The following is a 27,976-nucleotide window of genomic DNA, read 5'->3' on the forward strand; positions in this document are numbered from 1 at the left end:
GTATCGTATTCCAATCCGTCATAAGACACGCCTCTCCCCAGGTAACGCCCCCTGCACCACTTGTGCCAATCACTGCATCCGAACGATTTAAATATACAACGGGACGTTTTGTTTTTTTATATATACAAAAACAGTACAAGCTGTTTAGCTGGTTCTCTAGGAGGCCGCAGTTATATTCATGTCCCGGGGGCAAGTTACAGCTGGTAGAACAGTCTGCAGGTAACATAACACATTGCTGTTGACACTTGTTTGCAGCCACAATTAGTTACAGCCACAATGTTATCATTACAATAATAATTTCAGATGCTTTATTTAAATAAATGGCTAGTACTATTCTATACAACCATCATCTGATGAAAGGAAAGAGCAGAAGCTGGTTCTTGTGAAGGCCCCTAACCACTAGTGCGATATGATATGGACAGGTTTGTTCGATTCTGACCAATTGCAGCGACTGATCGCATGAAAAGTGTCACACCGCATGTCCTTTTCCTGCGATGGCGAGGCGCGTTCCTGTGCGCATCACAATCGCAGACCTGACAGGCTGCCTTAAAGATCTATCAGAAACCGCAGCCATGACTGGGATCGCATACGATACATCATATGCAAAAGGCCCACGATGTATTGTATGCGGTCCAGCCGCCTGTGAGGTGACGGGGTACTTTAGAGTTCAGAGAAGCTGTACATGCAGAGCACAACATGTGTTGTTGCAGGTAAAAGGCCTTTATCTGCCTTTGATAAATAGACAGGATGCAGTCAAAATCCCGACAGGGTCAAAATCCCGAATGGGTCATAATCCCGACATTTAAAATCCCGACAAAATACCGACATATAGTATGTACAGGTGAAACAGTCAACATGACTTTCCGTCGCAAGGTCGACATGGGTTTTTTCACAGTTTTTTCGACCCGACATGTGCCGACATGCGGTATTTCATGCCCTACCATCCACAAGGGCAGGGCTGGGCAACACCGGCCCTCCAGATGTTAGTGAACTACACATCCCAGGATGCTTTGCATTAGTTTTGCTATGTGGCCATGCTGAAACTGATGCAAGGCATGCTGTGATGTGTAGTTCATCAACATCTGGAGGGTCGGTGTTGCCCAGCCCTGCACTAGGGCGTGGTGGGAGAATAAAATAGTGTGCCGAGCGCAGCGAGGCCCCGTGCCCGAAGCATAGCGAGCGGCTGCGGTTCACTTCCAACTGTGTCCATGTCAACTGTGTCGACATTCGGGTAAAAAAACAGTGAAAAAACCCATGGCGACCTGTCGACGGAAAGTCACGTTGACTGTTTCACCTGTACATTCTATGTTGGTATTTTGACCCTGTTGGGATTTTAAATGTGGGGATTTTGTCCTTGTCAGGATTTTAAATGTCGGGATTTTGTCCTTGTCGGTATTATTTATTTATTTTTTATTTATTAACAGTTTCTTATATAACGCAGCATATTCCGTTACGCTTTACAAAGGGGACAGTGATCCAACAAAACAGGGTATTTACAGACAGTCAAAATGTAGGAGGGCCCTGCTCGCAAGCTTACAATCTATAGGGAAATAGGCATTGATACATAAGGATAGATACTGTATTCTTTATTGCATCGATTCCACCAGAATGCAAGGTTCTGTGACTGGTTCTGGTATTTGATAAGCTTGCCTGAAGAGATGAGTTTTTAGAGAACGCTTATAGGTTTGGAGACTGGAGGAGTGTCTTACTGTGCTTGGGAGGACATTCCACAGAGTGGGTGCAGCCCGAAGAAAGTCCTGCAGTCGGGAATGGGAGCGCGTAATGACCCATTCGGGATTTTGACCGTCGGGATTTCATACCGAATCCAAATAGACTTATAGTTATTTGAGTGAAACTTTGCAGGGCAACTGGCCGTCCTATGCAGTATATAGCGGTGTAAGTCACAGGTTTTACATCCTGTCTGGCTCCGTGTCATGCATTTCCTCTGCCAGTTTCAGAGGGTTTCTGGTCATGGTTTGTGGCAGTGGATTTTCCTGACTTGCTGTATGCTGGTTCTGTGTTTGGACTTCTGTGTGCTCCCACTTCCCACCACAGTCTAAAAACACACTGGTGGTAGCACCCTGCACCTTTCAAAACCCATGTAGTTCCTCTTTCCCGCCTGTGGTGGTGCTCTCTGCTATTGTGCCTCGAACACTGTCTGGTCAGACTCCTTTGCGCGAAGGTGCCACACATAACACTGATCAGGGCAGACCAGCTTTAGAGTCGTTTTTTGCTTCCAGGTTTATTTATGTAAATAAGGCACACATTTTGAGTGAATCGTACCCCTATTACACTGATTAGCCTGATCGCACCTAGTGTTTTGTCCCTGGGTACGACCTGGCTGGTGACACCTTTTACACTGTCACCTCTACCCAGCATAATGTCTGGTGGGTGACATCACCGGAGGCGGGTCCTGAGCCAGCTGTTCTATTGCTGTGAACAGGTCCCATTGATTCAGGTTACCGAAGCCGGGTTGAGTCCGTGTTCAATCTTGCCCGCTACCCGGGTTGAAATGTTGGTTCATTCGACTCGGGTAATTTCAACTGGTTCCTATATGCCAGTGTATGAAGACAAATCTATATATACCTCTTCCAGTATATGACATTCTATTATTCAGGGAAAAGGTATATGTTACAAAATTAAGTTCACAGCGCAAGCTGAGGATCCGGAGACGGGAGTAGAGGCACTTATGAAAACTTATTATTCCACCCCGTTCTCCTTAAGTAATTTCAAGCCTACACCAGCATTGGGATTGGAATATGTGTTCTTTTTATATTGTTGCTATTTGTTTTTAACTCATGTCATATATACACACTGCCCTTTGTGTGTGAAAATAAAAGTTTTTAGCATTTTTTTACTACCAAGAAGGTGATTATTACTACAATATCCACCGGAGCGCCTTCCATCCAGACGTCCTGTTTTGTTATATCACTATATGTTACAAAATGTCTTTACTCGTTTGGATCATTTCACCTGATTTCCAGTGGTGTCTGTCCAGCACTGGTTTTGGCTGAGTTATAGATTTCACACCAGGCTGTTTTATCAGGGCACCGCAGCCTGCTTGATTTTTTTTTTTTTAAAGGGCAAAATGTACCAGCCCCCCGCCTGAACAGATGTCATGCGCACCGCTTCTATTTCACATTAAATGGAGAACTTGGGGGAAGCCCAGTACCTGCATAGGTGCTGAGTACGTCCACATTAGTGACCTCTATGACCGGGTATTGCCCCCATCTGCTGCTCCTCTCCCAGAAGTGACACCTGTGGGGCTGCCCCCCGTTTTCACATGCATGCTGTCCCCCCGCTACCCTTTACACCCCCCTCTTTATAGGAACACTGCCCAGCACCTCCCCGCCCCCACGCCAGCTGTGACCTGACCTGTCAGTCAGGCTGCAACTTAGGGGGGCCCTCATGCCCACTTCCACCCCTAATTATGGTACTTAAAGCTTTTTTCTAGCTTTTTTTTTTAAAACTTTTTTCTAATTATACTTCTATGTCACAGGCTTACTTTTAATTTGTTTCCGTCTATATTTCCATCTCCTTATCGCTCTCATTTAGATGGAGAATAGACTTAATTGCTTCATCTCAGACGAAGCCCTCTTGCGTGCTGTACCTGATGTCATCGGATAATTATATAAGAGAACGTCTGTTCTCCCGATCGGAAAATGTAATTATTCCACATTAAACATTGGAACTAATTTTCTCCTTGTGATTGGCGACCACTTGGCTCAGAATGGCCTAATTATTATAAAAAAGACACAAACAAGATATTTTTGTTGAAGGCTGAAGATGATGTGCATTAGCCTCAGTCACATTGTGTTGTGCATCACGCGCGCGCCATCTGGCAGGGGTATGAAATTATAATTGTGGCCATCGCCTGACAGATGACTTCATGTAATATTTAGAACTATAGGTATTGGTCATGTGTCCCCTTCTGCGTGGTACATTTCGTTTTACATTATCAAGTTCTAGTTGTATGGGGGGACATGCGTTATTAAAAAAAAAAAAACTTTCACCTCAAAATAATTAATGTGTGTGTGTGTTCTTTACCTTGTTTTAGTTAGCTAATACAAGTTGTCCTGGATCACAGTAACTAATCTCTGTTTTGTCGTATGTATTCATACCGCCCATCGTTTAATCCAATGGCAATCTGGACAACACCGCGGAACAGGTGTGGCTAGTGCTTTAAGCCTTTGATTTTAAAGGGCAAGCTTGACCAGTGGTGGAACTTGTCCACCACTGATCCCTTTCTCCACCTTAACTAGGGTGGCCAGACCTGGGATCAAGATCGATGGAATCCCGGGATTAGTCCCCAAAATCGCAGGGATTTCAGTATTAGACTCCGCACGCATAGTCTTATGCCGGGCTCGCTCAGACGCAGCCTGGCTGTTCCCGACCCAGCATGCAGCTCTGCGCAGCATGAAGTGATGTCAGAGGTCACGCTGTGTATGTCGCACCCCCGCACACGTCTGCTACATGTACTGTAGGTAATTGTGTGCGGCGGTCGTTTATTTATTTTTTTCTGGGGTGGGGGGGGGAGGGGGGTATTGGGTCTGTGAATCTTGGGATTAAAAAAATGCCACAGGATTGGCATCCCTAACCCCGGCCTAAATTCACAATATGCAACATGGCGGTGGGTGACAGCGGGAGGCAGGGTGTGACAGGGAAAAACAGTGGGTACAGGAAGAGGGTGACAGGGGCAGCAGTGGGCCCCTTAGTCCACAGGGGCCCAGGTATAATGCACCTGCTGCACCAATGGTAGTTCCGCCTCTGAGCTGGACCATATTATGTCCCTTTACCTCCCGTTTGCATGTTGCCCACACCATGGTATATCTCCAGTGTGTATTACACATATCCTTAACTGCTGGGCTGGCCCAGACATTGCAGGGCCTCTGGGGAAGGTGGGACAAAGACCCCAAATTGGGACTGTTACGCAGAAATCAGACCAATGGGAGGCATGTCCATGTAGAATTCTGATAAGAAGGGGGGAATTCAGCCAATCAGAATGTACCTCTTGGTTATTTAGCACCTACTAGAATATAATAGACAGGATTGTTGCCCGTAGCAACATCCCATGTGAAATAGAAACCCCATCTTCATAACTTTTCCCCAAAGTGTCAGCATTACAAATGTTGCATTGTTAATGTGAATGAACGTACCTGTATGTAGCACGATACCGTTACAGTTGTCCAGCAAGGAATGGGTGTCAGGGGTAAAAGCTTGGTAAAGCCGGAGATTATATGTCACCTCCACAATGTGATATACGGATAATTTACCCCAGATGATAGCTTTGTATGGAAGTGGCACAGTATAGCTAATGTTCCTATGTAGGAGACCCTGCTCCTGGCCTGGTGAGGAGTGTTCTGTGCTGATCTCCTACACTGTGCACTTAATTCCACCCAATCTGCGCCTCATTCTGGGTGGTTAACCTTCCATCAGTGGCCCTGTAGGGTCCCCACTGCCTGGTGCGTGTAGGGTCACGGATCGGCCTGGTGCATGTAGGGTCACGGATCGGTCTGTATGATGCGCTGCGGACGCCCATTACAGGAATAGAAGCGGCATTGTGCGGCAGTCATATGACAGCTAATCATCCCCTGCTGTAACCAATCACTTGTCCTTAATCAGCTTACTGACCATTCATCATTCGCACAATTCTCTTCTTGTCCTTCATTATCCAATTCTTTTATTATTTTTTAAGTCTGTGAGAACATCAAATCTTTGCCTAATTTGACATCCTGCTGATATCCTTTATGTTATTAGACCACTGCAGGGACAGGCACACTAGTTGGTGCAGGCCAGGGTACGGACGGGGACAGTAGTCAGTGCCTGCCAGGGTATGGACATGCACAGCTGTCTGCGCATGCTGGCATTCGGACAGGCACGGCAGTGGGCGCAGGCTGGTGTGGCACGGCAGTGGGCGCAGGCTGGTGAGGCACGGCAGTGGGCGCAGGCTGGTGTGGCACGGCAGTGGGCGCAGGCTGGTGTGGCACGGCAGTGGGCGCAGGCTGGTGTGGCACGGCAGTGGGCGCAGGCTGGTGTACGGATAGGCACGGCAGTGGGCGCAGGCTTGGGGTACGGACAGGCACGGCAGTGGGCGCAGGCTTGGGGTACGGACGGGCACGGCAGTGGGCGCAGGCTTGGGGTACGGACGGGCACGGCAGTGGGCGCAGGCTTGGGGTACGGACGGGCACGGCAGTGGGCGCAGGCTGGGCTTCGGACGGGCACGGCAGTGGGTGCAGGCTGGGCTTCGGACGGGCACGGCAGTGGGCGCAGGCTGGGCTTCGGACGGGCACGGCAGTGGGCGCAGGCTGGGCTTCGGACAGGCACGGCAGTGGGCGCAGGCTGGGCTTCGGACGGGCACGGCAGTGGGCGCAGGCTGGGCTTCGGACGGGCACGGCAGTGGGCGCAGGCTGGGCTTCGGACGGGCACGGCAGTGGGCGCAGGCTGGGCTTCGGACGGGCACGGCAGTGGGCGCAGGCTGGGCTTCGGACGGGCACGGCAGTGGGCGCAGGCTGGGCTTCGGACGGGCACGGCAGTGGGCGCAGGCTGGGCTTCGGACGGGCACGGCAGTGGGCGCAGGCTGGGCTTCGGACGGGCACGGCAGTGGGCGCAGGCTGGGCTTCGGACAGGCACGGCAGTGGGCGCTGGCTGGGCTTCGGACAGGCACGGCAGTGGGCGCAGGCTGGGCTTCGGACAGGCACGGCAGTGGGCGCAGGCTGGGCTTCGGACAGGCACGGCAGTGGGCGCAGGCTGGGCTTCGGACAGGCACGGCAGTGGGCGCAGGCTGGGCTTCGGACAGGCACGGCAGTGGGCGCAGGCTGGGGTGCGGACACTCTCAACATGCACTCCTGGATCTGCTTCCTCCTTCTCTTCAAACTCTGCAAAATCTACGGACTCTGATATGGTGACCCGGCCCTGTGGATTTGTGAAGTGCTGATATTAGACCTAAATAAACAAGATAAGCAAAGTAGTGTTCTGTAGCAAAGCCATGGATTATTCCATTGGATTCTGATTACCTGTACCGTCCTTTGATGGTATGATTAAGCGGCGTCCCGCTGTTAGAAGTAGTCTAAGAATGTTTTTTGGTGGTCAGTGGATACGTTTTCTGATATGAGTACTAGTGAAATTGTGCTTTCTGGTCCCTGACTAATGAGCTGCACCTCCGGTCCACTCCTCAGTTTTTAGGAGGATTGTACCCTACTTACTTCTTCAATGCCTCCGCTGCGCTCAGTGCGCTGAACAAAGCAGGTCGTGGAGTGCAGGCTTATTCAACCCAGGATGCCGGCGGCCAATTAAAATGCAGCACCGGCTGGTAAGCCAATCAGAGCTCGCGTACCAGCAGCTGTTCTGATTGGCTGCCGGAACGCGAGCTCTGATTGGCTCAAAAGCCAGTGCAGCATGTTAATTGGCTTCCTGGGTTGAATAAACCTGCTTACAGTCTAGAGGGAGGGAGAGACAGACATGTGACATGGGCTGCAGGTAAGGAGGCCTGAAAGCAAGAAGTGAGCATGGCAGGGATGGCCAGAATATGAGGTGGCCGGTAGGAAGAGCGGCCTCAGTACTAGATTATACAGGAGGATACGCTTTGATGGACAGGTGGGTTTTCAGTGAACATTTGAAGCATTGCAAGGTCAGGGAGAGTCTAATAAAGCAAGGGAGCTCATTCCAGTGCAGGCAAAATCCTGGACACGGGCAGGGGTGCAGCAGAGGAGAGGTGATGGTCATTGGCTGACCAGAGAGGGTGGGAGGGAGCATGTTGGGAAATGAGGTTGGAGATGTAGGCAGCAGGGGGGTGTGAGGGTGAGGAGTGTGGAGAGAATTCTGTAGGGGAATGGGAGCCAGTGTAGATTCTCTTGAATGGACTTGGAAGAAGTGGCGCGGCGGTAGAAGAAGATAAGTCTAGGTGCAGAGTTGACCTCTTGTGCTGGTCACTGGGTGTTCCCCAAACATCCCTCCTCTGTAGCTAGAAGCACCAGGCCGCGTGCAGTAAGTGATGGCTGCGGGCAACCTCTCAGTCCGGTGTTTTATACGTGCAGAGATTATATTTAATTCAAAGTCTATTTTCATTTATTTCAGCTCAATGAAAAATGATTTAAATGAAAGTTGTACTTCTAGGGCTAAAATACCATTTTAAAAAGAATAATAATAAAAAAAGGCATCTGTTAGGAATTGTGTGCATTAGCGCCTGAAACACAACATCAATGGAGATTTTCAACTGTTTGAAATCGATGAAAATTGACCTTTAAGTAGATAGAGCCCCAAGAGTTGAGTGCTATCCACTGAATAATCAGGTGTCTACTAACACTGGCCACAAGAGGGCGCTTCTGTGTCATTATTATACACTATCGCAGCTTTGCAGTAAAGTCCTACTTCACCCTGTGATTCTCTGCCAGGTTCTACTCAGTCCTCATATCATGTGCAACGCTTCAGAGCCTGCTAGCTGACCCCTTATTTAATGACACCACATATACAGACATGACTTGCGATGGCTATGCAGCATTGTATCTAAGCTAATAGATTTTGTGTGTCTGCATTGGTCACAGGTGCCCAGATCAGCTGCTTCGCGCCCACCAGCTTCTCATGGAGACAGGCCGCCTACGTCGACTCCTTCTGTTGGGCAGCCGTCCAGCAGAACCACCTATCACACAGTGACTCAGGGAATATCCCCCTCTGGCTGCACAAGGTAAGGACCAAAACCTGCTTGTGACTGACCCAGGCTCTGTGTGGCAGTGCCACCTCACCAGCTCTCTATACAAGGACCATAAGCAATCAGAGAAAGAAGATACCGATTCATTTGAATACATTTTTGTTTTTATATGGGCTGCGGCACACCGGTCAGGCTGACAATCCCTCATCAACCCCCCGTCATCGGACACAGTGCTGGCCACGGTCATTGTTGTTTTACACTGTGGATATTGTTAATCTGTAACGGACAAGGGCTCATTTACCCCACACACACTCATACGTTCTGTTTGAGTCTCCTCAGTGTAGGGTAGGGTAATGAAGTGCATAGACAGCACACTGGAGCATGGAAAATGGATACATCTGAACTTGTGAGCACCAAAACAGGTTCAAATAGTGCCTGCACTGTATTTCTGTCCCAGATCTGACTCCTAAAATGAACTTTTTTTTTTTTTAATGGGAGCATGTTGTGGCTAATTCAGATGTGGTTGGAGTTCCTATGGTGATGCAGCGGGAGGTGTCTATTCCAAGCAGATGTCTCCTGCTGCAGCGTCCTAGGCTGCAGCATCGGCCAGATTGCGCCATGCAAGTCACCAGTCGCAGATCCACGTAAGGGGCCAGGAAATCTCAGTTCAACAACATATCCATTTTTACAAATGCAAGACGTCCCTGTCCCAAAACAGCCCCAGACTTTCAATCACTGGCAGTGTGATGCTGTACGTTGTCCTGTGTCGCACAACCTGATCATGGACACAAAGGGTTCTGCACATGCACTGAGTACTGGACAGCTGTACTTTGCGTATTGAGACACAGATCCTTTGGGATCTGAATTAGCCACATTGTCACTTGGAATTATCTTGGGAGAAAAAAAAATGGCCCTAAATTGTTTCAAAAAGCCAACGTGAAATGCAGTTATTTTTATTCTGAAATATATAGTGCTCAGTAGGTTGGGCTTTATACTAATGTGCCTATATGTATTGCTTTATCACCATTTATATAGCACCAATATAATCAGGGCATTTTTTCAATTCTGACCAATGCGCACAGTTACTGACATGGTCGGTCTGGCGGGCGGTGTGGCCGGGGAGTGGTGCAGGGGGCAGTGGAGCAAGCGGGTGGGGGTGTGGCCTTCATAGTGTGACCTCTGTGTTGCATGCTGGGTCAGGAACAGCCCGACAGGTGTTTGGGCAAGTGCTGGGCAGCGTCTGAGGGAGTGCTCAGACGCTGGCTGTCATTATCTAGGCTAATCCTGAAAGGTCCTGAGGTGCAACAATGAGCGATGCTGAACTGTACAAGACTTGGACGCATCTGCACTTGCAGCCTAAGGGAGATTATTGGGGTAGTAATGGGGTAGGCAGGGATTAGCAAGGCTGTGTCAGTGGAACTGCGAGTTATGAAGGTAAAGCTGGGTACACATATGTACAATTTCCTTTTTCTTGCGACCGTTCGATCGACCGAATACACGTTCGGCCGTCCAAAACATACGACCGTTCTGCGCGTACACATATGTACCCTTTTACTTGCGACGTCCGATGTACTCCCGTCCAAACAATCGCAAGAAGAAGTATATGAGAGACCCTGTAACCCTTTGCCTGCTGTTTTAACTAATGTGTGTATAATGCCTCACTGCCCAACACTTTAGAGGCATCACTTTAAGACATTAATCAATGTTGAAGTTTTAATAGTGTGTTATGGTGCCCTGAAAAGAGCTTCCATCACACTCTATTAAAACTTCAACATTGATTAATGTCTTAAAGTGATGCCTCTAAAGTGTTGGGCAGTGAGGCATTATACTCACATTAGTTAAAACAGCAGGCAAAGGGTTACAGGGTCTCTCATAATGCAGCATACCACCGTGCTTTGTCAAACTGTCAAGCATATCGATCGAACATGCGTACACACTTCACTTTTGTTCCGATATGGAGCCGTCCTGTCGGATGAAATATTAAGCAGCAAAGAACCTTCGACCGACCGACCGTGGACGGCCAAGAGCGTTTTTGGCCGTTTATCGGTCGCACAGCAGCAATTGGGACAGCGTACACACCTATACAATCGAACGGCCGTTTGCCCCCAGATTGGAAGAACGGCCCGACGATTGTATAAAAGTGTACCCAGCTTTAGTGTGTATGCGTAATTACGTCTGTTCCTGGGTGGATATTTTGTGCCAGGGATAGAGCATGTTTACTCAATTGTCTCCACTAGATGGTGGTGCCGGACTGCTTTATAATCCCATACGCATATCGGTTGCAGGCAGAGATTCTTATGGTCTGTGAAGTCAAATACACTGTGATACATGAAAGTGACAGAAATGGCCACATCACGGCCAAGGGTGTAAAATCACATTCTCTAGGTCTGTGCTTATAATAGACCCCAGCGCTGAAAGAAATCTCTATTAATAAAGTTACTTTGTAAAAGCACTAAAATAGCATGTAAAAGATTTAAGGGATCAATTGGGAATTTCAGAGACTCCAGCGAACACATTTCTGATTTAACGAACACTCGTTATGTAATAATGATAACTTGGGGAACCTCCCTTACTAGTTTATGTGTGCTATTATGGCATGGTTTGGTCTCGCTAAAGCTGTACACAGCAAATGTTCCGTTTGTTTCCTTTCAGTTCTTCCCATACATTCTGCTGCTGGTGGCCATACTCCTCTACCTGCCGTCCCTGTTCTGGAGGTTCACAGCTGCCCCCCATCTCTGCTCAGACCTGAAGTTTATAATGGAAGAGCTGGATAAATCCTACAACCGGGCCATCAAAGCTGCCAATACCTTAAGCAGCAAGAAGGACGGTACCAGCTCCCCGGTAATTAAGGACAACGTGATACAGAGGTAATCGTCTATACTAGGTACCGCAAGACCGCTCCAGCCAATCGTATGATTTATTCTGTGCATCCCTGCAAAGTTTTAAGATGCCTCGTACAGGAAAGGTGGCTATAGTCTAGAGCAGCGGTTCTCAAACTGTGGGTCCCGACCTGCTCAGCATGGGGTCGCGACCATCTTGCTGAACATCAGGCTGATGACTTTGGTAATCTGTCAGTAGTTCAAGGAGTCTGAAAAATCTGTTGAATTGTCTGTCAATGTAGGCTCCTCCCATCACTCTGTGCCTCCACAATGCTGCCATGTATTTGCTGTCTGCTGACTACACATGTCATGTGATGGGTTATGGTATGTCAGACTCCTCCCATCACTCTGCGCCCCCACAATGCTGCCATGTATGTGCTGTCTGCTGACTACACATGTCATGTGATGGGTTATGGTATGTCAGACTCCTCCCATCACTCTGTGCCTCCACAATGCTGCCATGTATGTGCTGTCTGCTGACTACACGTGTGATGTGATGGGTTATGGTATATCAGACTCCTCCCATCACTCTGTGCCCCCACAATGCTGCCATGTATGTGCTGTCTGCTGACTACACCTGTGATGTGATGGGTTATGGTATATTAGACTCCTCCCATAACTCTGTGCCTCCACAATGCTGCCATGTATGTGCTGTCTGCTGACTACACATGTCATGTGATGGGTTATGGTATGTCAGACTCCTCCCATCATTTTGTGCCTCCACAATGCTGCCATGTATGTGCTGTCTGCTGACTACACATGTGATGTGATGGGTTATGGTATATTAGACTCCTCCCATCACTCTGTGCCCCCACAATGCTGCCTGTATGTGCTGTCTGCTGACTACACATGTCATGTGATGGGTTATGGTATATTAGACTCCTCCCATCACTCTGTGCCTCCACAATGCTGCCATGTACGTGCTGTCTGCTGACTACACATGTGATGTGATGGGTTATGGTATATTAGGCTCCTCCCATCACTCTGTGCCTCCACAATGCTGCCATGTATGTGCTGTCTGCTGACTACACATGTGATGTGATGGGTTATGGTATATTAGGCTCCTCCCATCACTCTGCGCCCCCACAATGCTGCCATGTATGTGCTGTCTGCTGACTACACATGTCATGTGATGGGTTATGGAATGTCAGACTCCTCCCATCATTTTGTGCCTCCACAATGCTGCCATGTATGTGCTGTCTGCTGACTACACATGTGATGTGATGGGTTATGGTATATCAGACTCCTCCCATCATTTTGTGCCTCCACAATGCTGCCATGTATGTGCTGTCTGCTGACTACACATGTGATGTGATGGGTTATGGTATATTAGACTCCTCCCATAACTCTGTGCCTCCACAATGCTGCCATGTATGTGCTGTCTGCTGACTACACATGTCATGTGATGGGTTATGGTATGTCAGACTCCTCCCATCATTTTGTGCCTCCACAATGCTGCCATGTATGTGCTGTCTGCTGACTACACATGTGATGTGATGGGTTATGGTATATTAGACTCCTCCCATCACTCTGTGCCCCCACAATGCTGCCTGTATGTGCTGTCTGCTGACTACACGTGTGATGTGATGGGTTATGGTATATTAGACTCCTCCCATCACTCTGTGCCCCCACAATGCTGCCATGTATGTGCTGTCTGCTGACTACACATGTGATGTGATGGGTTATGGTATATTAGACTCCTCCCATCACTCTGTGCCCCCACAATGCTGCCATGTATGTGCTGTCTGCTGACTACATGTGATGTGATGGGTTATGGTATATTAGACTCCTCCCATCACTCTGTGCCCCCACAATGCTGCCATGTATGTGCTGTCTGCTGACTACACATGTCATGTGATGGGTTATGGTATATTAGACTCCTCCCATCACTCTGTGCCTCCACAATGCTGCCATGTACGTGCTGTCTGCTGACTACACATGCGATGTGATGGGTTATGGTTTATTAGGCTCCTCCCATCACTCTGTGCCTCCACAATGCTGCCTGTATGTGCTGTCTGCTGACTACACGTGTGATGTGATGGGTTATGGTATATTAGACTCCTCCCATCACTCTGTGCCTCCACAATGCTGCCATGTATGTGCTGTCTGCTGACTACACATGTGATGAGCTTCTGCAGTAACTTGCTGGGGTCCTGTAATTATTTTATTGTCTGAGGGGGACCCAGAGCAAAATAGTTTGACGACCCCTGGAATATAGGCATGCAACATATCACTTTAATCAGCATTTTCATCTGGTTCCCTCTATTTTTGCAAATAACATGCTATTTAATGGAAGAAGTCCCCCCAAAAAGAAGTTATTTTTAATGCAAAAGGGAGGCTATATGTACGTGGACAAATCTGTGCACCAAAAATGCTTACTACGGTATAGAGAACTAGTTAAAAGGCCGTCAAAATTGCGGCTTCTGTAATGTCCTTTCACTTTGAGCTGTGACCCTTTTTATTTGCAGGAGGGCAGGCATCTATGTTGTAATGTAGCTTCTCCCCAGCTGCAGATCCAGCGAGCGGTGTTGGGGAGAGCAGGGGGCTAAGTAAGGCATTACAGGGTTTCAGTGCACAGTTTGAGGTCTTGGCATAAAGCACTTGTAAAATGAAGTAAAACCTGTCTATAGATTGTCAGAGCCTGATTTCCAGTAATCCCCATCTTTATTTGCATTGTAATCGCACTCAGGCCTCGTATCAATGTCATTTTATGATGAGCTGAAATTGTTTGAATCCAAAACCATTTGCGAGATGGACGAGAGAGCTTAGTGGGCTTTTCAGTTGATTATCCCATTAACGAGTCATTGTCTATGGACAGATCCTTGAGTTTAATGCTTGCACGTTCCTCTCCTTCCAGCACGTGGGAGTCTACAGAAAGCCCCTTCAAGTATCCCTTCGTGGAACAGTATCTCAAGACGAAGAAGAGCTCCTTTAATCTGATTATCAAGTACCTCATCTGCCGGTCTCTGACACTGGTGATTATGTTCCTGACTTCCATCTACCTCGGGTATTACATCAGCTTCTTCTCGCTCACTGACGAGTTTACCTGCAACATCCGCACCGGCATCTTGAAGAATGAAACATCGCTGCCACCCTTGATTCAGTGCAAGCTGATCGCGGTGGGGGTGTTCCGGCTGCTCAGTTATATAAACCTGATTGTCTACTCTGTGGTCATGCCCTTTGTGGTCTACACCATGCTGGTTCCTTTTAGGAAAAGGGCCAATGTCCTGAAGGTTTATGAACTGCTCCCCACGTTCAGCGTCCTCCAATGCCCCTCGAAAAGGTACGACGATCTGAGCCTCTTCCTTCTGTTTCTGGAGGAGAACGTTAGCGAGCTGAAATCCTACAAATTCCTCAAGGTACTAGAGAACCTTAAAGGGACAGGGGAAGATTTCGACACCATGCAGCTCTTAATGTCGCTGGGAACAGTGAAGACCGATATGGTGGACGGGAAGCAAACTGCCTTTAAAACCGGTACACTTCCCCTGGGAGCAAAGAATTGCACTGAGCTTAAAGGTAAATAGATAAAACTGCTCGTATTTACCAACGTCGTTAATTGATGTACCATCAGCCTCATCCAGGGGCACGAACAGGTTGGCTTATCCCCAGTAAAATGGGAGGGGCATGGCCACAAGGCGGGGCCTCTGGGAGGTGATATGGTCATACCCCCAGTGAAAAAAATAAACAAGGAAGAGGACAGGATTCCGCTGAAGCGGTCTTTCTCCCCAGCTCAGTGCACGGCGATGAGGAGAGAGTTTGAGTTGTGGCGGCTGCCTGTCCTCTCTCTCTCTCTCTCTCCCCCCCCCCCCCCCCCCCCCCCACTGCCTGGCTCGCTGCAATATGGGGGGTGGAGAGGGACCCGGGCCCGGGTAAAAAAGTACTTTCCTGCTGCTAACATGCAGCTGTCGCCTGCTTATCATGATGGAAGCCATTTTGTGTACTGAGCCAACATTACTTATTCTGAGTGAGGTTTAAGACTAACCCCCAGCATGAAACATACGTGCCTACTTTTTTCAGACCATTTGGCAGACTCCAGCCCCTGGCTGCCATACACTTCTTCAGATGAAGTAGGAGGTCCAGCTATGGGCACTTCACCTGGTATCTGTGGGTTAACGTGCACTCACAAATGGTCTTTTAATTGAATAGCTTCAGGCATTAGATCCTGAAGCTACAAGCTCCCACAAAGAACCACAGTGAATTGGATCTGGTCCTGAACATAACTATTCACGGCGTCCGGACCTAACTTTTGACTTTTTTACTCTAGATACATAAATCTTTCCTTCCATTTTGTGTCTCGCTGCAGTCTGCTTAAAGTATACTACATACTAAATGGGACTGTTTGGTGTCGAATCCAATGTGCAGTGTAAAAATTCTCCTGGCTGTGGCTGTACCATGCATTGCCAGTAGATGGCGCACACTTGTTTAGGAGGATGCTTTCTCTCCTTCACATGTATTGCTTCTTCATAGCAGTATTTTTACAATATGTTAAACCTATAGACGGGCCATTGTTTTGCATCATATTTGTAAAACTTTATTTAATCAGCAGATGATGCTTGTGCATCCTGTTCACTCTATCTGTTTAGTGATTAAGATGCTCTTTAATGATAAAGGGACAGAAAATAGACACACAGCACCACAGAATCGCACAGAGCTTGCGCGTTACCTATAATGCAACCTGTAGCGTATGAGGATAGATCTATCTGGACATAACTGTATGGTATTATTATTCATAAACGTGTGGATCTCTGAAGGTGCAGAAGCGTGGTAGAGACAATAATGTCTCTTGTACAGCCAGAATGTTCTGTTGCAGGTTTGTGGGATGTGGTTGGAGGGAGCATTGCTGCGGTTTCCTTGGAGGCAGCTGCTATGCACTACAAATGTAATGCCACAGGAGGCGTGTCTGACAATAGTAGACTCCTGCGAGCATTAATGATCCCTTCTGCATTCTAGATTGCAGCATCAGATCACATGCAATACCATAATCCTGCTGCATGACAATGACCGCAGCATCAACTGAGGGGCCAGGAAATCTCCATCTTCCAACCGAGAGCCTGGCCTCCGCACCTCCCCAAAGCTGAGGTGAGATGCCGCTGTTTTTGGAAACGGCGACCGTCGCCCCTCACTACCCACCATCAAACAACTACGGCTGCAGATGTCAGTCACTTCACATCTGCAGCGGTAGTACATCCAGCGACTCACGGCCCCTACTGCACAGTCTGCTGATGATAGATAAACTGTAGCTCTCTAGGTTTTGTGCAACTACAAGTCTCAGCATCTCGCTGGTAGTGCATACGTCCATTAGGTTTGTAATCCATTAGTAATTTGGAAGTGCTGCTTTAGCCTTTCTCTATACCCAGTGTTCCAGTGTCCCCCTTCAGGCTCTGAGAAAATTATTTAAATTCCTATTATTTATTGTAGGTACTTAGACAGAGCTACCGGGTTCCAGTCCGGATTCACTCCCTGTTGTATTCTTTCTCTGCAGATCTGTCAACAGGGGATGGGGTAAAGACCACAACAGAAGACAAGAACGTAAGGCAGAGACTCTTGGATTCATCCTGCTAATCAGTGCCTCCTAATGTCTGAGGCAGAACCATTGGTAGTATTCACTGGATGTTCCGGCACCTGAATGTCCTTGGTGCAGAGTGCTGGAGCATTTTACTCAGGTTTTGGTCACTGTACCATTTGTTTTAGTGGGCTGAATGCCTGAGCTGAGCCTGGAACTAGCGACAGTGTTTCCGAATCTGTTATAGACGACAAATGAGCACTTTTCATCATGCCACAATGAGCGTGAAATAAGGAGAACAGACCGACCTGTTTTATCCTGCGAACATTGACTTGAATTAAATAATTAAGTTATCGAATTGTGAAAACTGGCAATACAGTTTGTAATGTGGTAAAACTGTATAATAACTTTTTTTTTTTTTTAGAATGTGTTACTTAAATTTGTCTTAAGTTACTTTTGATTTAAAAAAAAAATGTAAATAGTAAAAAAAAAATCCACATTACGTGTTTTTCTTTCCCCCCCTTAAATCATCCTTTATATGCACTTAAGCTATATTTAATATTGGCTTTTATTTTGGCCACTAGAATGGATTTTGTAAATAAAGGTGTTTTCACCTTCAGATAACTTTTATTGGCTTGCACGCACCACCCTGCAGCTCTTACTAAATACAGTTCCTTTTTTACGCTTTCTCTGGGATGCAGATTAGCATCACCGGGTTCTCTAACACAGCTGAGCCTAGAGAGTAGCTATGTGCTGTTCCCTAGGACATTTGAAATAAACGACTCTGCCAAATGCCTATTAAGTGCAGAAGATAATAATTACGATCAAAATATTTAGTTACTGCTGCAATAGGGCGTGTGTGAAGAAATAAAAGCCACCTGAAGGTGCAAAATCACTTGAATTACCATTGACTCAGGATCCTCAGGGAATTCATGTTCCCCGCCCGGTAATTGTACCCATTAGACAAAGGGGCTTTCCTATGTTAAGTGCTGTTTACTCCTTACAGGGTTTTTTTTTAAATTATTATTATTATTGAATAGAACTGTCCATCAAACCAATAATATGCTTTTAAAATGTTTTTTATTGTTGAAATATGTTTTTTTTAATGACTTTGTTTACAAACCCTTTACTATTTCTGCAATAATAGACTTTTGACTGCATTGCGGACACTCATTGGCTATGCTTTACGGACTCTGCCGCATGGGAAGTCTACTGATCACTGGTTACCACAGCCCCCAGGAGACGGAGGCACAAGCCCCTCTGAAGCGGTGCACTGAAACTGTGCATTAATATGGATTATGCAAACATCGCTTTTAAGCCTTTAAAGAGCTGTGATCAACGTAGGTAACTGAAGGAGGATTGGCGATCACACACTACTTGAGGAGACTTCACAATCGCAAATGTTATAGAATTTAAATGTAGCCTTAAGCAGTATTTTGTAATCGTCTACAATGGTGTAGAAATCTGTTTGCATGAGATGGCTTCACGCTAGGATTATGAAATGGGGGCACGTGTTTGCAGGTGGCTGCTCGTTACGTTCTGATCTCCAATTTATAATCTGGGTTACTGAGACTCTGTCAGCCAGTGATTTTTCTGTACACAAGTCATGGCAGCTTGGGTTTATAATGTAATGTTTGCTCTATTTTGTGATTCAGGCCATCACCTCTATTAGTGTTTATTCTTGCACCTTTCAAAACCCACGCAGTACCTCTTTCCTGCCTGGGGTGTCGCTGTCTGCTTTGGTGCTACTCGAACAGTCTGGTCTGTGTCGAGATACAGACCACAATGTCATAGAGACACCACAGCAGAGAGTGCTACCCCAGGCAGGAAAGAGAAACTACATGGGTTTTGAAAGGTGCTGGGTGCTAGAATCAGCACTACCTCTAATAGTCATTGCTGTCCTATGGCCACAATTGTAACTACATACAAAAGTGCTCATCTATCTATTTCTATATATGGTGTCAGTGTTGCATGTCGACAATCAGAGTATAGACACCAAAATGTTAGCAGGAACTCAGTGTTGGCATGTGTAAAATGTCGACATGTCAACATTGCCTTAAAGTCAACATAATGAAATGTTGATAACTCACCCTGACGCTTACATGTCTCTTGTTGAGCCATGTATGTATGTTTAGGCATTAATTACTATTATTAATGTGCTGTGGGGGCAGCAGTCTCCGCCCTAAAGGTGCGCATACACCGGTCCAACCTGGGCCCATTTTACCCAAAAACCCCACTGATTGGCTAGTTCTGGGACAATTTAGAGGAATGGTCATTTCAATACAGAGTGTGTACAGCAGCTTTGATTATGGGTTTCTTCATTAAGTCTTAAAGGATAAATACTTGTTTATGTATTTTTAATGGAAAGCAAAGACCGACAGTAATAGATCTACTTTCTCCCTATCCCAACATTGGCACGTACCTTGTGTGTTTGCTGGACACAGGTTCATTACAGAGATTTGTCATTGGTGCGTTGGGGCTGTTATGGAAATTGTTGCTGTGACTGCTGGGAACTCGCCCTGGTTCGGACAGTTTGTATTCCCCATAGTAACAGTCTGATCTATGTAGTTCCAGTCAATAGATACAGATTAATGGCTTGGGATGGATTTCAGAGACTCGGCTGCAGGATATCGATACGTAAAGAGGCCACGTGTGCAAATTCTCTTGCAATAGGATCTCCCGGGACTCCTACATTACTCTAATTAAAGACATTTAATGAACGACCTGTAACTGTGATGATTACTCAGCCTGGTTTGTCTCCATCTCTAAAACAAATGCTATTAGAAGCGTTGCAGACACATTCCAGCTCGCAGCCTACTGAGGTACATCTGAAATGTACGATAAGCAGTGATATACACTGGATTAACACTTCTCAGTGCTAAACCCATTGCTTATGGAAACATACATGGCAATTGTGCTTGGGAGGAGAGGGGGGGGGGGGTAATTCTAATTAGTGGCCACAATTTTTTTTAATTCCCCCACTTTAAGCCTAATTCAGCTTTGTTCAGCTAATGGGCAAAACCAAGCTGCACTGCAGCTGGGGCAGATGTAACGTGGAGAGAAAGTTAGATATTTGGGTGGGGTGTGTTCAAACTGGAATCTAAATTGCTGCGTAAAACTAAAGCTAATATCTGTGCGTTACATGTAAAAGCAGAGCGTATTTACCCTGCACAGAAACAATACAAATGTGTGCTACCCTTGTATAGCAACATGGTTTGTTTTGGACTTGAAATTACTTGCTTTTTTGCTGTACTGAATCTGGCCCTTAGTAGTAAATCAATAAAGAGGTCCCTTCCTTTGGGTGCACAGTGAGTACAGCAGAACCAACATGCAGCCTAGTGTGTCATTCCTGGATACTAATGAGTTGTTAGCTGAAGACTGCACTGACTTCCACCGAAACACTTTGAAGCTGACTCTTTGTTATTAGGAATGACCTTGCTCGCACTTGGTTACAAAAGTAATTCGTTATGGCTGCAGATAAGCTGTTGGAAAAATATTACTTGCTGCTTATGCGTCAGACTAACCCATAGCTACTGTTACGGAATGACCCCTAGTGGCCTACAAGTGACTCACCTGCGTTTAGGAGGAACTCTGTCCTTCATCTCTGATTCTGCGTGTCCCTGCGCATCCCCTTCTGTCCTGCGGCTGATCCCCTGAGCAGCCTGTAACCTCTAGAAAAGTCCCTGCAGTTGCTTAATAAAGAAGCATGTAATATTTATGTGTGTGCCATGAATGAAATGGCCTTTGATTGTGCATGTAGTAGTATGAGAGCCTAGCGCAGTACACACTGTTTGCAGTATATAGATTTATTGATGGATATTTAGATTCTAGTTTAGAGGGAAGACTTGCTAATATCCACCAGTCAGGATCTCCGAATTCTCTAGTGCAGCTTAGAAAATGAAATCCTCTCTTCCAATGGAATTAGTGCACCGTCCTATGTGTCCCTGATGGAATTGTGAACGCTCTGCGTGGTTCCTCCGCTAAATCAATACTGTAACACTTTTATATGTGCATTAAAGGATATTCTTTTGATGGCAGCTTACTTTGCCGCCAAGGTTATTTCATCCAGCAGAGCCCCGCTGATTCCTAACACTGCGACAATTGATTTACAGAGGCCTGGGTAATAACCACAGCAATGCTTTCCGAATGTGTGACAAAATCAGGATTTTTATAATGGCGCTGTCTGTATTTACAATGTGTTATCTGAAGTATAAACCATTCCCAACATTTCGTTATTTTCCCGATGTTGGGGATAAAAACAAATTTATATGTTGTGGTAAGTAATTATTATACATTATGCTCTTTGATAAGCTCTGATATTAATCGCTGATAACTAAAGAGCTTCATAGTTTTTGTCTCAGTTTAATAAAGATGGACGTCAGTTTATGGCGCTGATAAAGGATTATTTTATGGAAGTGGCACGCCTGACGTTTACAAGTGTTATTTTATAACGTCCCAGTCCCCTCCAGACAAATGGAGGTAGCCAATTTGTTTATCTGTTCACTAGGAACTAGTGATGTCATGGTGCTAATCTGTGATGTCACTAGAACTTAGTCACTTCATAAGAAGAGTTCTTTAGTCCCTGTTAAAACAAGGCAGCGATCCAAAATATGGGTTTAGCCTACAAACTCATGTTGAAAGATGTTTTTTTTTTTTATTGCTATATATTTTAGTCCTTTTCCAAAGTCCCTCTCTTGTGATCAATAAAGATGGACGGCAGCAGATACCTGTGGTACTCTTTATTCTGTACATAGGCCATCCTCTGAAAATGGCAGGACTTGTTTAATACATAGGCCCTTTAGCACTATACATTGTTATACCATGCATTGTTTTACAGGAGTAAAGAAAAGATTGAAAATCTTTTCAATATACACTACATTTTACAACACGGTCACCAGTGTCCCCTATTGTAGTGCAGCCATTGTCTCCACATTGTGGAGGCAGCCATTTTGTAGGCTACACTAATTGTTCACTAGAGACCAGTGATGTTGTTATTTTGTTCATGCGTCCATTAGCATTTAACGTTACATAGTTACATAGTTACATAGTTACATAGTTACATAGTAGATAAGGCTGAATAAAGACTTGCGTCCATCTAGTTCAACCTACGTTTTAATAGCTTATCCCTTGTAAAAGACAGAATATGGTTCTTATTAGTACCCCTGGATATTTTTATCCAATAAATGCTTGTCCAACCTTATTTTGAACGTATTTATTGTATCTGCCAACACCACCTCTCCAGGAAGAGAGTTCCAAAGTTTGACTGCTCTGACCGTAAAGAAATTTTTTCTTTTGAGGGAACGAAATTTTCTTTCCTCCAGTCTAAACTCGTGCCCTCGTGTCCTAGTTTCCTTTCTTGCAGTAAAAAGAGTGCTTGATAGTTCCTTATATTGGCCCCTGATATATTTGTACATGTTGAGCATGTCCCCCCTTAAACGTCTCTTCTCTAGTGTAAATAGTCCTAGCTTGCTTAATCTCTCCTCATAGCTTAAATTCTCCATTCCCCTAATAAGCTTTGTTGCTCTTCTTTGGGTTTTTTCCAATTCCATGATGTCCTTTTTATAGTGTGGGGCCCAGAACTGTACTCCATATTCAAGGTGTGGTCTAACCAATGCCTTGTACAGTGGCATAATTACTTTTGAATCCCTAGTTTCCATGCCCCTTTTAATACATGCTAGAATTCTGTTGGCCTTTTTTGTTGCAATGTGACATTGAACACTGCACCCCAGCTTATTATCTATATGGACTCCTAGATCCTTTTCAAGTGCTGAAGTACCTAATGCCTCCCCGCTTAGGTTGTAAATTGCACACTGGTTACGTCTCCCAAGATGCATAACCTTGCATTTATCCACATTGAACCTCATCTTCCACTTTTTAGCCCACTCATCTAGTTTGTTAAGATCATTTTGAAGTATGTTCACATCTTCTGTTGATTCAATAACTCTACTCAGTTTTGTGTCATCAGCAAAGATGGATACATCGCTGAGAATCCCCATCCCGATATCGTTAATATAAATGTTAAACAAGATGGGCCCCAGTACCGAACCCTGTGGCACTCCACTTAGTACTGGTATCATAGTTGATACTGCACTGTTCACAACCACTCTTTGTTCTCTATTACACAGCCAGTTCCCTACCCATCTACAGATATTTTCACCTAGTCCCAGGTCCACCATTTTATTTATCAACCTCTTGTGTGGTACTGTATCAAAAGCTTTTGCAAAATCAAGGAAGACCACATCTACTGCGTTTCCATTATCAAGGTTTTTGCTGACATCCTCGTAGAATCCCAGTAAATTTGTCTGGCAGGAACGATTTTTAACAAACCCATGTTGGTTAAAACTAAGTAAACTATGAAGGTCTAAGTATTCCAGGATACCATCCCTTAAAATTCCTTCAAATATTTTACCCACTATTGATGTTAAACTCACAGGCCTGTAATTTGCAGGGTCATCCCTTTTACCTTTTTTAAATATTGGCACTACCTCTGCTATTCTCCAGTCTTTTGGTACCATACCTGTTGATAGTGAATTTTCAAAAATGCAATATAGAGGGGTCGCTAGTTCCTCCCTTAACTCCATTAGTACCCTAGGATGTATACCATCTGGCCCTGGTGATTTGTTAGTTTTTATTTTGCTGAGCCTCAAAATGATATCCTCGGTCGAGAGAACCATATTGAGGTCCGGTTTGTTTGTCCCAGTTGAGGTATCTGTGCTTTCCACTAACTGCTCTCCCCTAGTAAATACTGATGAGAAGAACTTATTTAACACTTCCGCTTTTTCATTATCTTCTGCAAAATTTTTACCGTTGATATCTGTTAGTGGGCCTATGTTCTCTTTAATTATTCGTTTGCTGTTTATGTACTTGAAAAACTTCTTGGGATTAGTTTTGCTTTCTGTGGCTATACGCTCTTCATTTTCCCTTTTAGCTACTTTGATTACCTCTTTACAAGTTTTGTTTGTTTCTTTATACTTAATGAACGTCTCCTCATTTACGTTATTTTTATAGAACTTAAACGCTTTTGTTTTATTGTTGATCGCTGTCCTTACTTTTTTGTCCAACCATGGTGGCTTTTTTTTGTTAAATTTACCCTTGTTGACTTTTGGAATGTATTTAGTAGTTAGTGATTCTAGCACATTTTTAAATGTATCCCACATTTCCTCTGCCTTCTTTCCTTCGAATAACTCTCCCCAATTAATTTCTTTTAGAGCTTCCTGGAATAAAATGAAATTGGCTTTTCTGAAGTTTAGTACTTTACCCGGTCCTGTATTATATTGAGGTTTTCGGAAGTTGATTTCCAGTGAGACCATGTTGTGGTCACTGTTCCCTAGGTGTTCAATTACTCTGGTGTTTGAAACTAAATCTATGTTATTTGTTAATACTAAGTCCAATAGTGCCCCATTACGGGTTGGAGCATCTACCGTTTGAGTGATAAACTGATCCTTGAGCAAGCTTAGGAACCCACTGCTTTTAGATGATTTACATGTCTCATTTTTCCAGTCAATATCTGGTAAATTAAAGTCCCCCATTATTATTACCTGCCCCTGATCTGATGATTTTTTGATTTGGTTTAGGAGTAGAGACTCGTCCCTATCGTTCACGTTTGGCGGTCTGTAGCATACTCCTAATAAAATTTTATTATTGGGTTTTTTATTTTTATCAGTTATCTCTGCCCACACGGCCTCCGAGTTATCTTCATCTGTATCTGAGGTCATAATTTGCCCACAAGATATTAAGTCCTTTTTTACATAAAGGCACACCCCCCCGCCCCTTCTATTTTTCCTGTCTTTCCTGTAGAGTGTATATCCCTCCATGCTTAGCGCCCAATCGTGTGACTCATTACACCATGTTTCTGTTATACCAATAATGTCATAATCATCCCTAATGGCCACGGCCTCTAGTTCCCCTATTTTTCCTGCTAAGCTTCTTGCATTAGCCAGTATGCATTTGAGTTTGTGTTTATTGTTAGATGCTACCGTTGAGGCTACGTTGGGATCTCGTATCTCTATTGAGTTCTTACTGATTCTAGTTTTTCTCCCCAACCCCCCTTCTCCACCCTCCAATCTCTTAAATGCCCCTTCGTCACTGTACTGTCTAATATGCCCATAGTTTATATCTGCATCCCTCCCCCCTATGCCTAGTTTAAAGACTCCTCCAACCTTCTAACCATCCTGCCTCCCAGCACTGCCGCCCCCTTTCCATTCAGGTGCAATCCGTCTCTGCTGTATAGATGGCGCCCGTCTGAAAAGTCCGACCAATGCTCTAGGAACCCAAACCCCTCTTTCCTACACCATCCCTTTAGCCACGCGTTTAGCTCCATAAGCTCCCTCTGTCTTCCTGTACTAGCGCGTGGCACAGGTAAAATTTCAGAGAAAATTACCTTGGATGTCCTTGCTTTTAATCTACGTCCTAAGTCCCTGAAATCGTTTTTAAGGACACCCCACCTGCCGCTGACTTGATCATTTGTGCCAACATGCACCATGACCGCTGGGTCTATTCCAGCCCCTCCCAGTAATCTGTCCACCCGGTCCGCGATATGCCGTACCCGAGCACCCGGAAGACAACAGACTGTACGACAATCACGGTCCCGGTAGCAGATTGCCCTATCTGTCTTACGGATGATAGAATCCCCTACCACCACCATCTGTCTTGTGGTCCCTGGTTCTCTAGCCCCCACTATGTCTGATGTGCCTGTCCTCTGGTTGCTCGAGGTACATGTCACATCCGACCCCACCAGTATTGAAGTAACATCCGCAGTAGCTTCGTCCAGTCTGGGGAATCTACTGGGATTGGTTAAGTCAGCACTGGCCTGCCTCTTCCTCCCCCTACTACCCCTTCTGACTGTTACCCAGCTAGCTGGCTCTACCTCCTCATCTACTGCTAAAACCCCCTGATCCTCCAAAGTTTCCACCGTGAGGCGGAAACTTTCTTCTAATTTGGCAATGTCCCTCAGAGTTTCGATGGTCTGCTTTAGATCAGAAATCTGGGCTTCCAAAGCAGTCATCTCTACGCACCTCACACAGATGTATTCTCTCTGGATCTTTTGATCCAAATGCGCATACATCTGGCAAGACACGCACTGAGTGAGATTGCCGACCCCACTCATGGTTAATTAGTTTGGGTTCTGTTGTTTCGTACGGGGGTGCTATATGCTAAATTATTTTAATTTTTATTTAAATTTTATTTTAATTTTATTTCAGTATTTATTATCTGTGGACTATGTTACTGGGGGAAAATAATGGGCACCTATACCTTAGTAAGAACAGAAAAAAGAAAATATGTAGTGTAGAGTGAAGGAAGGAAAGAGACAAAAGACAAGTAGACAAAAATGTACTGCTTATAACAGTGATCCTATGCAGAACCTACCCTATAGAATAAAAGAAAAGGATACTCCCAAACAACTCTAAACAACTCTAAGCAATCCAATAATTAAAAAAAAAAAAAAAAAGAAAAGGACAAAACAAATTGAGAAACAGAAGAAACAAAAAAAAAAAAACCAGTACAATAAGTGGCAAAAGACGACAAGAGAGACAAATTTATACAGTTTGGTACAGTATACTTGCGGTTTTACGTGACTGAAAGAACCAGGTTTGGGTGCCCAAAATACAGACTTTGAACAGATTTATTTTGTGCCTCCGAAGGCTGCAAGAAAAAAAATGTGTGCCCCGGGAAATTGTTGTCTGACTGGAGCAACAATTGAATAGCTATGATAGATGACCATTACCTTAGGTGGACAGCATGGGGAACACAGCAAATTGCAGTCCCCCCCCACCCCCTCCCAGCAATATGATCCAATTCTAAAGTTGCCCACAAACATGTAGATATCATGTACAATCCAATGTCTATCCAATTTTACTTAAAATCCAGAACCCTCCTGATCATGCCCACACACAGAATGATTGAGTCAACAATTAGAGGGTAAAGATGTGTCGTTCAAGGACTGTAAACCATATACTGCATCATTGCCACATCTTTCATCATGCCTACACACAGAACCATATAGCCAAATCGTACACGCGGGGTCAGCAGGCTCGATGAACGACAGGCACGGGCCCGCATTGGATCATGATCATACCTTCACTTGGAAAGTTTTTAAATGAATGGTCGCTCCGATTGGTCAAACAGCCATATTGTTTGAAAAATCATGCCGTGTGTGAGCACTTTTAGTTTACGTTGGAACATGCACTTATTGTCGGTCACTGGTTGAACAACTGCTGTTGGCTTCAAAACTCAACCAAGGACATAATCCAAGTTTTCTAGTGTCCGCGGCATGATTTGGTTGGCTGGCTGGCTGAGGAGAAACATCTGCTGCTGAGATTTCAGTAGCCATTTTGCTTTCAGCCACGGTGGGAACGGTGACAAAACATGAACTTGAATAGTTGTCACCAATGCCTTCTCTAAAAAAATGTATATGCAAATAGAACAGGGTCTGTCCATTGTATTGTTATCGGAAGCAGAACTGTGTTTTTTATCCGCCCATAAATGTGCAAAGTAGAACTCGTGGTGCTCAAGACCTACTGTGCAAAAATCTATGGCAGCCATTTTGTCGACTACCATTATTTAGAGGTATAAATGCACTGGGAAATGGTGACATCAAGGCTGCCCAAATGATGGTACTACTTCCTAGTAATTTGATGCTTTGGAACTATTTAAATGTTTTCACTAGTTCTCATTAAATTGGTATGCTTAACATTTATTACCTCAGCTCACAAAATGGCTGACCGGTCACAGCAGTGGCGGCTCCAGAGGTGGTTGTGGTTTTTTTCTTTGCAATAATCCTGACCAATTGTGTGTAAATATTCCAGGCTGTAAATATTTTATATGTTTATGCTGTTTATCTTCTTAATCTTGTATAAACGTAAACTGGAACGATTTTCATCAATCAGAGCGCAAACTAATAAAACTCTTGTAACATTTTGTCTTCTGTCATCTGTGACTGACATCGGTTCA

The 27,976-nt window shown here is 45.2% G+C and overlaps 1 protein-coding gene across 1 annotated transcript in view; it reads left to right on the forward strand.

Moving 5' to 3' along the window:
* PANX1 (pannexin 1) overlaps window positions 1–27,943 on the forward strand; it is a 67,854-nt gene extending 39,911 nt beyond the window's left edge. Inside the window, exons 2-5 of the mRNA XM_083170092.1 lie at window positions 8,541–8,680; window positions 11,297–11,511; window positions 14,381–15,039; window positions 17,006–27,943. Coding sequence (XP_083026218.1) covers window positions 8,541–8,680; window positions 11,297–11,511; window positions 14,381–15,039; window positions 17,006–17,085 — 1,094 coding nt within the window. The 3' untranslated portion in view covers window positions 17,086–27,943. The remainder of the gene's footprint in view (window positions 1–8,540; window positions 8,681–11,296; window positions 11,512–14,380; window positions 15,040–17,005) is intronic.
* Window positions 27,944–27,976: the final 33 nt, after the last annotated feature.

This window comes from Crinia signifera, chromosome 2 (genome assembly GCF_055691185.1).
Source record: "Crinia signifera chromosome 2, ASM5569118v1, whole genome shotgun sequence".
Taxonomy (NCBI): Eukaryota; Metazoa; Chordata; class Amphibia; order Anura; family Myobatrachidae; genus Crinia; species Crinia signifera.